Raw genomic sequence first — 10479 nt, 5'->3', positions numbered from 1 at the left:
TACTGCAAATTCACTCTAACTACACCTCAGAAAACAAAATTCCCATTTAAGCAGTACCCCAGTTTTGCTGCACTTATTACTTACACCCATTTATACAAAAATCCAAATTGCTAAAAAGAATTCAAACCAAAACCAAAATGGAAAGGAAAAGCTTGAATTAATTTGACAGAACACTAAAGAAATATTAGAGTGACTTTCAGACTTCTGAAAGCCTCTAGCAAGAGCCCAAAGGCTTTTCTTTTTTGGTCGAGTCCTCCTACCTTCACAAACCAAGGGCAGGACATACTGAGTGAGACATGTTTACTAGAGAAATTGACCAAGTCTCTGTTAGTCCTTGATGGCTTGTAACATGGTGTAAACTGCACTGCACAGCACCAGTGCAGGCACAGAAAAGATTTTACTCAGTCATGAAAATAAGTCAAATAGAATTCCATCAGTTCTGCAAGAAGAAGTGATGTACTTGTCCAAACCAGGTCACAACTACCTTGACTGCATTAATTCTAACGCCTGGTCTTCAAAGGGCCTTGAGTTTTACAGTCTACATAATCCAGAATTTATCCTTACTATGGCATTATTTGTAAAATTAGAAAAAAAAAAAAAAGTCAAATAAAACAACCACAGAAAAAAGCAACCATGCAAACCCTATTACAAAATGTAGGGATACTTCCTCTTTTCCTTCCCATGCTACTGGCCATGACAGATACTTCATCTAGGATAAAGTAATGAACGAAAAATGTAATGAGAATTCAATACTTGGAAGGAATTGAAGTCACACAATGTCACAGAATGTCAGCACCATTAGGTCAGGACATCTCAGCTGTTAGCAAGACTTGGTAAAAGACTCATATTTTACATGACAAATTGTACAAAGATTCAGACCTTTTCCTCCTTAATCTTCAGTGATGCAAGCCTCATTGTCAGAATTCATGGTTACACTGGTATCTCTTTTAGTTGTTTGCTGCATATTAATTCTCTTTTCAGCTGAAGATACTAAAAAAAAAAACGATTTGAAGATTATCAGATCAAGTATGACATCAAGCAACAGTCCTAAAATTATTAAATAGTGGTAAAGCAGAAAGCTCCTCTTCAATTTGCAACCATGTCATATTCCATTATTCTCCATGGGCTAGAAATTCACACAATTCCTATGGAATAAGGGCTCCAAAAAATAGAAATATCACCTATCAGCTGATGAGCAAAAACTTCACACTCTGTGGAATGAGCTGCATTACTCAAAATACACAAAACACTTTAGAAAAGCCATTCGATGAACAGGAGTAATTGTCCTTGAATACATCCACAGCACATCTCAACTCTCATGGCTACCCAAATAATCCAGAGCGGAAACCCCTCACACACTCCAGAATACTAGCAGGATGGTACTTCAAGGCTTACTGTTTGATGTACAGAACACACCTCTTCAGACACAGGCAGAATTTGGCCCCTTCTCTCCTTACCAGCAGCTCTGAACTGGTAAGGACTTCTCCCACCAGCAGCTGTGAACACTACAATTCCCCAGCAGAACTTTTGAGGAACACAACATTTATTTCCTGGACTTGGTGGTTGCATTGCGTAACACCACACTGCAGTGAAATCGTTAGATGGGTATTCATGATCTATGAAAATTCAATTCCAGTAACAGACACCATTAAAGAAGGCAGAATCAACTTTCAAAAAACTAATTTTAATCAAAACAAAAAAATTGTTGATCATTAACAAGTTTATAAAACAGTGATTTAGTTACATAAATAAATTGATATCAGTGTATCAAATCTTAATTACTTTCAACTTCATGAGCATGTTTACATGGGTGATGAAGTACAACCTTTTTATCTATTATAATAAATAAAATGGAGAGCATGAAATAGTTTTTCTAAACAAAAATACCTACAAACATACTTCTAGCATGTTCTCTAATGAAGGGAACAAGAGACACTGGACAACGTTTGCACCAAAACATAAAAACTGCTTTAAAAAGCACAAGGATACAGAACCATCAGCTAAAGTAAAGACACTATACTGTAACCAAAGTTGGTATTTAATAATATAATGAACAGTTTGGTAGTTAGATCTCCAGTTTGGTTATTTTAAAGCATTAAGACAAGGCAAGATAGAAGGCTGCTTTTATTTGAGTAATTCTAGAGAAAATAAAATATATTAAAAAAACAAACTGAAAGGTAGAACAGTCATACCTACACAACTTTCTGTCCTGCACAAAGTCAAAATACCTATGCAGAATATATATATATAATATATATATGTTATTTGTGCACAAAGGTTAGCTTATTATTAGCTCACTGCAAAGGCGTAACGTATTATGTCAATAATTTTGGAAAACATTTTGCGTTTTGTGTCAAAAAGGATATTCTTTAAGTTTTCTAGGCTAGGAGGCACAAACCCCAATTCTGGCATACTGTATTCTTAATGCTAAGGCTTGCTGCTCTGGCTGTGTATTTTTGTTGTCCCTCTTTACTCTAGTGCCTGTTACAAGCATGTGTGTATGTGTGTATACATATATATGTATACACAGGTTGTATAAATATATATATATATATATAAAATTTTCCCCAATAGGTATCAGTCCAACCATGCAATCCAAAAGGTGGCTCTGCATAGATGCCCAGCATATAGTTCACCACCTGAGCCAACCCTGAAGCAAGGCGCACTTTAGTCCTTCTGATAGGTTTTTTTTTTTAAAACCAAGCTACTGCAGCTTCAAGTATTTTGCATTACATAGATTTTTTTATAAATTAGTTAATGTTATATTTTTTAATATTCAGACATATACTATAATATATATACAGTACAATAAATGCTCTCATTCTTTTTTTAATTTTTTTTGATAAATCCCTGAGAATGTATGTTGACAGTCGCTAAGTTTCCACATGCACAAGCATTGTGTGCCATGCTTCTGGATGAACAGCACTGCAAAGCCACGTGGTCAGCCTTTTAACTATTAATATTTAATTTGTTGGTTTGCTTAAATATGCTGAAATGTAAGGATGAATTACAAAGGAGTAAAGCTGAATCCATTCGAGGTACTTATCACAGGATGGAGGTGTTTTGTTTGGTTTTTAAAGCCATTGCAATATATATTTGTTTTTGAGGCTGTGAACGTATACAGAAAGAACAGGAGAGCAATGTGGGCTTTTGCCACTTGACAACATATACTCAGTGTAAACCAAACCTTTTTTAACCTCTCTCTCATACAAAACAGAAAAAGGAGAAGAAAATTAAACACACAAACTTTCACAACATGACAGTTTAGTTTGCAAACTCAATATAACTATACACATATAATACCGGTGTGGCTCTGTTTCTTTAAGTTAAAAAGGATACAAAGGCAGGCTCAAGTAAAAACAAACCACCCCTCCCCCCCAATCCCCATTCACTCATTTTCATCAACCAAACCGTTCACGAACCAGCATCATCAGTTTCTTTTTGCCTTTGTAGATTTGTTTTAGGTTGTCAATAAACTGTGTAAACTGGATGTGACCATCATGAGCCATTAGGAAGGTCTCTCTTGCCTTGCTGAGGAACTCTATAAACTCACTATAGTGTCGTGGGCTGATGTGAGTGAGACGTGAATGAGTCGTATTAATGTAGGCTCCGATTGTGGCATCCAGGAGTTGGCGTAAAGGGGCTTTGTCCAGTGACATGAGCTTTCCAGAGTTCCTCCTTCCATGAAGTCCCACCATGCCAGGAGTGGTCAAAGTACACCTTCGCAAAATGTCCGACAGTACTGTTGCACACTTGACACTTTTGACCACCAGAGGTATTATAGCTGCAAGCTCATTTTTCCCAAGGGAGTGGCTGAGCGCACATGCCCACAGAACGTCATTAATGGCAGGGTGTGTGTCCTGATTGTAACTCAGGTTGAGATGTGTCATGGCCAAAGTGGCCAGCTTGTAGGCCCGCATGGGGTAACCCCGGTGCTCCATGTATCGTGCTATGGTAAAAAGCTGCGAGTAGCTCATGCCAGCTGTAGCAGCATCTAGAACAATTTGGTAAGCAGTCTCAAAAGCTATGTGATCCTTTTCACATAGGGTCAGTGCAGAAAGGGCACAGTTTTGAGGATCCTTCATGGCACACTGTAGAGCAAGCGTCCTAGCACTACCAGCCAGCTTCTCCTGCTGATGGCAATCCAGATGCAGACGGACAATGGTGCTGTTGGACATCACTGTTGTAGCAACAATACTAGTGGCTTCTGTTGGAGTGAAAAGCGTAAACCAGTTTTGCATGATACTATCCAGTGCGTAAACACCTGGGGAGAGAAAGAAAGGATTAGACACAACTGATAAAACCCACCAGAGATGTTCAGTAGATTATACTTCCCACAAAATCTAAGAGGTAACCAGTACATCCCAGCAACAAGGGCTCACAGACAACAAGGCTGGAAAAGAACATTAAAACTAAGACTACTGTACAAACTCTGCAGCAACCACATAAACCCAGAAAATTGCAAAAATTGCCTTGCCTGCAAGAAAAGCTTTAATCTCCTGTTGTGACAGCTGAGCTGTTTTACTTAAGACAATTTGGGTAAAACATTCCGGTTTACTTTGTCTCATCATCTCATACAAAAGCAACCCTCACCTTACACAGCAGGGCAACTGCAACCTCTTTTCTCACTGTGAATCTCAAGGCACAGCACATGAGAAAAGTAGGCAAAATGTCTTTCTTAAGAAAACACCATGGCATACTTTAGCAGAACTTATTAAGCACACCTTAAAGCAATCAAATTCCTAAGTACTTGATCATCAAGATCCTTATTAGAGAAATACAATGAGCAATATGAACTACTGGATATTATATTTCTCAGTGCCACTGTATTCCCAGTGTGTTTCGCAGGCGGAGAAAACACTGACTGATGGGTTCCATAGTTGTAGTGCCTTGTTGCTAGAAGCAGTTAACACACATTTGTGAGCCCACCTAAACCACACACAGAGGTCTTCATTTTCTCTGCAGGACTGATGCTTCCCATGCACCTCATCACTAATTTGCAGCAAACCAGCATAGCCAGAGAATACAGTATCTTCATTTAAATAAACAGATTCCTAGCATTACCCTATTGATTCTCTACTGTGTTGTTAAGTCTCAAGAGTACTTTGCATGACATTTTAGCTTCTTTACAGGACACTTCTATTAGACTATGTAAACCAATTAAAGTAATTTTACATACAGTATTTTATTTGCTGAGATGCAGCTGCACAAAATAATACTCAGGCACTAATATCTATAAGATAACCTCAGCAAAAATTATCTCAGCAAAGATATAAAAGCAGTAAAACAAGAGGATTGCATGAAAATTTGCAGACACAAACCACTTTCTGGCTGAGAGCATACAATGGCAAGCTCTATTTCCCCATGCTATTGAGACCAATATAAGGCCAGCTAAGCATAAAGCAAAAAATAAATTAATCCAGAGAATAAGCAGCAGCAATCTTCCTGAATTCTGAAACTCAAGAAGCATCTGTGCAATACAATCCAACTCAGAAATACCAGAAATACCATTACTGGCAATTAAAATGGCTCCATTATCATAAGTACTTAGGTTGTTCCCAGTAGCATTGCTGCTCATTTTTGACTTTTTTTTTTTAACAGCTATACAGCTTTTAATACAGTCATCTTCATTTTCAGACCCTGTATCCTCATTTTGAAGATAGCAAACCTTAACACAGAGGGTTTATGGGATGCCTCATAAACATGAGAAGACATGCAGGAAATTTATAGCAAAGCCCAAAATGATCCAAACATGCTACTTGAGAGAGCACTGATCTCCTACTTCTTCATTGAGTATTTTGGGTACTAGTATTTGCATCTGGATGCTTCCCATAGGTTATGCACACCTCCACCTTATGGGGGAAAGAAGTCACACTGCATTACTCAACTATTGTCTCACTTGCTTTGTGCCTAAAAACACCCACTAATCACTGCCATGACGTGTTCTCACCAAAGGAATTTTAGAGATGAACATGAAGTGGGAGGCATTTGCAGAACTTGGTTGTTGACAAGGAAGATCAAGGCTCGTAAAAGTAGCTGACAAAAGAAACATTTCAGAACATACCTACTTCTGTTGCACATGTTACCAACCACCTCACCATTTCCCGCCGTCGCCAATTCAGCGTTGACAGTGTCATCCGCATCACCTGTTCAAAGAACATAAACAAAATAAAAATTAAATAGCAAACCAAGGCCATAGACTAACAGGAATTCTGAAGTACTCAAACACACTAGAGTTAAAAATGGCAGTCTCTTGCCCTCTCCACTCCATTTCATCTTTTCCAGCTGCTATGTCCAACAATTTGAAAAACACTGTTCAGGTATTTTTGAACAGCATACAGACTGTATTCCACCTGCAGATCCTTCAAGGATAGAGGACAAAGACTGTTTTATCTGGGGACAAGAAAAAACATCCCATAAAAAACCTTCTCCCAAACAACAACCAACAATCAATTACCAATTATTGAAATTATATTACGTATCATCTCCTCCCTCTATGCACAAGTATATTGGCAATCATTCTGTGATATTCCAAGGCATAGAATTGTTGTAAGTAGTCAGATACTGAACACAGACAACCAAATTACAATTAAGTTGAGGTGTAAAGAAGGGGGAATCATCTATAGGCCACTAAAGACAGCACTGCAACTGTTTCTTGCAGGGAAAGCCTTACTGTAAGAAACTACACTGCTGGGAATTGTTGGGAATTAGACTGCTATGCACCTTCCTTCTGGAAAACAAATCTTTAAGTTTCTTAAAACACCTTTAGTAAGCTTGGAACAGAACAGTGGGCAAATTCTACAACAGTTCCGGTTTGTTGGTTCTGTGACATAACTTTCACTAGACCACGCTGAAGACGTTCTGATGACACTGTCAGCCACAAAAGAGTATCCATGAATACACGAATACCCAAAGTGTGCTGTTTCCATCGAACGATACTTGGTGAGAGCTTGAGGTGACACACAGGTCAATTTCAAGGACTTTTCTCTCTCACACATAAACATTTAAGGCAAATGAAACAGATTTCCACAGTGACCATGGAAATATGAAAGCCTAAAAAAGCATACAGAACCTTCATATTTTTGATTAAAGGTTTTAGTATGTTTCTTCAGCATAAGAAGAAATTGGGAAAATACCCTTTCCCCAAAAGTCTTTGGAGCTTTATTTACTGAAGCAAAGTAATAAATGGTTTTCTGATATTTGCATGTTTTTTTTTTTTTAAAGAATTCCCTGAAGAGGAATGAAGATATTTGTTTTTGTTGAAATCAACTGCTTAAACTCTAGGATTCAAAAGTGTCAGTGTTGGCTGTCTCCTTTTAGCTTGCAAAGTCTCTCGTCAGACCCTGAAAATTGATCTACTAGTACTACCTCAACCACACTCAGATGCATCTGACTATACCACAGCTTGTGGAGCACAGGATGTTGATGGAAGTGAGAGGGCTGTTGTCAACATGCTCTGCTCTGCCTTAGCAACCAGGCATTATGGTTGACCTTGGTTTTCAACAAGCATGTACCAGTTCTCATTAAGGGGAAAGGAAGAGAAAGAAAAGGAAAACACCCCTGAAGACCACACAGAAAATACAGTACATTTCCAGCAAGCAGAGTAATTTTACTTTCTAGCCAGTCCTACATATAATCCTGAACCCACCACACTGGTCCTCTCTCATCCCTGAACAGAAGAGTACAGGCAACAAATGCCAGCTCTACCTTCCACTTGAATGGCACAAAGGGACTGTGCAGATTCTTGGACTGTGTTTACCAATACATTAAGCTTTGTAGTAAAAAACAAAACTTAAGATCAAGTCCAGACAGAGCGCAAAGACAGTATCCTTTCCTGTGCTTAAAAGCTACGTGCACCAACACTGCATCAAATTTATTTCTTCTATTATAATAACAACAAATGAGGGAAATACCTGAAGGCCCAACTCCAGCGAAACTTTCAGAAGAGTTATGTCTGGCAAGCTGTCCATGAGTGTTGCTATTTTAAATGCATCCTGGGCAAGTTTGAAGATGTGTGATGAGGAGTGGATGTTTTTCTGGATGGATTCTAACACTGTTTCTAGTCTCCGAACATCACCTGCAAGGTGTAAACAAAATCACCAAAATGGAACAAGCGCCCAAAACACCCAGAGATCCATTATAATTGAGCCTGTCTTTGCTATGCAATAGTATGATGCTTCAATTACACACAGTCTGGTTTTGGAAACCTTCTATAATTAAATTGCATATGAATGAAAGATATAAGAGACCACAAACTGCTCTGTCTGAAGGTATTAGTGCAGTGCAGGGCCAAAAGTCAGGCTGATTTGTGAATTTTAGAACTGACTTGTCCACTTTTGTGTCCCATAGTCAATGGCATGTGTCAGGAGAATAAAAAGGTGTCTCTTCAGCTCATCTAGCTACCAGCTAACTAAATTAACTACATTGCTAGAAAATTATATGACAGATTTAAGCCAGTTCAGTTTGTTATGCCCATTTCAAACTACTGCAAGACTATGACCTGGACTCCTAAGCATGAGTTTTATGATCTGTTTACCCATGCGATATTAAAAACACCTATTTAGTTGAGTACATAACAGCAATGTACCTTTGGCTGCTGTTAGCATGGTTGATGCCAGTTCACACTGCTGGGATTCTATATGACTTAGGGTGAACCAGCGGGGATACCGGTTTGGAACAACAGATGCAATGTGGTGAGGGCGGGACAGGTCTCCTGAAGGAGCTGTGGATTCCAGTACCAGCAAGCTGAAACAAGAAAGAAATCCTCTTTCATTAAACCACTACTATATTTGGTTGCTCATGAGCTAAACTAAAGCTACAAGAATACTTGGTATTGTCTATAAAATATGCCTTTTCAGTTTCAGGAAAATAAAAAGGAAAACCACTTCTCTTCTTGGGGAATCTCAAAAGTTCATTTACCAAACTTTCTGATATCAACAGGTGTTTTTAACCTAGTGGTATTTTATAATGTACCCTAACCAGATGTTAGGGTCCCAAACAGCAGTGATAGAGAAGTTTCCTTTCATATGACTTTCAGACTCCATTTTCTCATCAAGTATTCATAAGTCAACAATCTTACCCAACAAGGAGCATTCATACCTAAAAAATTCCAATTAATGTGTTGTTGACTACTACAATCCAAATGACAGCCACAGCAAAGATATAACCTTACTGCCCTTGCAACACACAAAATAATGACAGTACGTCAGCTACTCTATAAATGTCAGTACAAAAAGTCGGAGTGTACAAAAATAGGCTTTTTTTTTCAATATAGTCAAGTACAGTTTCAGCATATGAATGGTTAAAGAAACATTAATAAGGCTGTGTGCAGAAGAAAAGCTTTTTCAGTGCTTAGCTTCTTGATGGTTCTTAGTATCTGAGGTCTGTTTCTACCAGCTTTCATATGCATGTGATTTTCTAGGAGGAAGTGATCTGTGAGGATCAGGGAAGTTGCATCTCTGTCCTGCAAAGACACAAAACTGCAACTACTGAACATTGAAAATCCAACGCATTGCTTTTCTGTGATAGGCTATTTCTTATAGAATAAACCCATTTAAATGTAAGTTGCAATTTCTTATATTTAAATAAATACCTAAGTGCTGTAAGCAGCTATGGAGTATGTTGGGGGGTTTTTTTGGCTTTTTTTTTTTTTTTTGCATTAAGATGGATTTGAGTTCCATCAGGTTTTTTTAGATTCCTGAAGTATGTGATATATTAGTAAAATAATAATACAGTATAGTAATATATTTAAGAATTCACTGAGAAAGGTAATTTTGAATATATGGAAAGGCATCTAGGAGGCACATAAAAATACAACACACCACCCAAATAACTATCACACACATGCAAGAAAATGAAAATAAGAAAAAAACAGTTGTATCAAATAAAATCTATTCTCCAGCAGCACAAAGACACCTCTTCATAAACACATTCTAAAGCTGATTTTTTCAAAGCATAGAGTGAGGTTACAGAGATGTATTATAAAATAGCTTCAATTAACAGAAAAGATCCTAACTATTAAATTAAGAAAGGGATTAGTAGGTTATGAGTAAACAGACAAAAAGTATGAAATAAAGGCTGTTTTGGAGAAATCTTTTGTCACTTTGCATTTCACTGCCAGCTTCTGTGCTTTTTTGCTGAGAAAAAATGCGCTGTTGTAAACTGGTGCCTTTCACACAATTTTGGCAAGGTTAGGGAACACCAGAACAGTTCTAGTAGATTTAGCATTCTTAACTTTTTTTTTTCCCCTTTGAAACATCAATTATTTAGTTAGATTTTGGCAAAGCTACCTTGTGAATAAACACCATTAAAGTCTGGTCCCAAAGCCTGGCTGAAACTCAGGCTTAACAAGGGATCAAACCAAACTAAGCCTAACATTCAAGTTCAAATTCCAAGTGAGCAGTCAACTGCAGATCAACAATCTCCAAGGCTATGCTCCATATGTTTCAGTGCTGCAAGCAGAAAACTAGATACCAGTGA

The 10479-nt window shown here is 37.9% G+C and overlaps 1 protein-coding gene across 2 annotated transcripts in view; it reads right to left on the bottom strand.

Annotated features, from left to right (window-relative positions):
- Positions 1 to 1663: 1663 nt before the first annotated feature.
- Positions 1664 to 10479, bottom strand: part of ZSWIM6 (zinc finger SWIM-type containing 6) — a 106992-nt gene continuing 98176 nt past the window's right edge. For both annotated transcript variants that reach the window (XM_021534355.3, XM_085566940.1), the window contains 4 exons: positions 8588 to 8745; positions 7914 to 8077; positions 6065 to 6146; positions 1664 to 4264 (listed from right to left, as the gene is read on the bottom strand). In XM_021534355.3, coding sequence (XP_021390030.2) covers positions 3402 to 4264; positions 6065 to 6146; positions 7914 to 8077; positions 8588 to 8745 — 1267 coding nt within the window. In that variant the 3' untranslated portion in view covers positions 1664 to 3401. The remainder of the gene's footprint in view (positions 4265 to 6064; positions 6147 to 7913; positions 8078 to 8587; positions 8746 to 10479) is intronic.

Source organism: Lonchura striata, chromosome Z (assembly GCF_050655825.1).
Source record: "Lonchura striata isolate lonStrDom1 chromosome Z, ASM5065582v1, whole genome shotgun sequence".
Classification (NCBI taxonomy): domain Eukaryota; kingdom Metazoa; phylum Chordata; class Aves; order Passeriformes; family Estrildidae; genus Lonchura; species Lonchura striata.
Note: the sequence above shows the minus strand (reverse complement) of the source record. Positions and strands in the feature narration are given on the sequence as shown.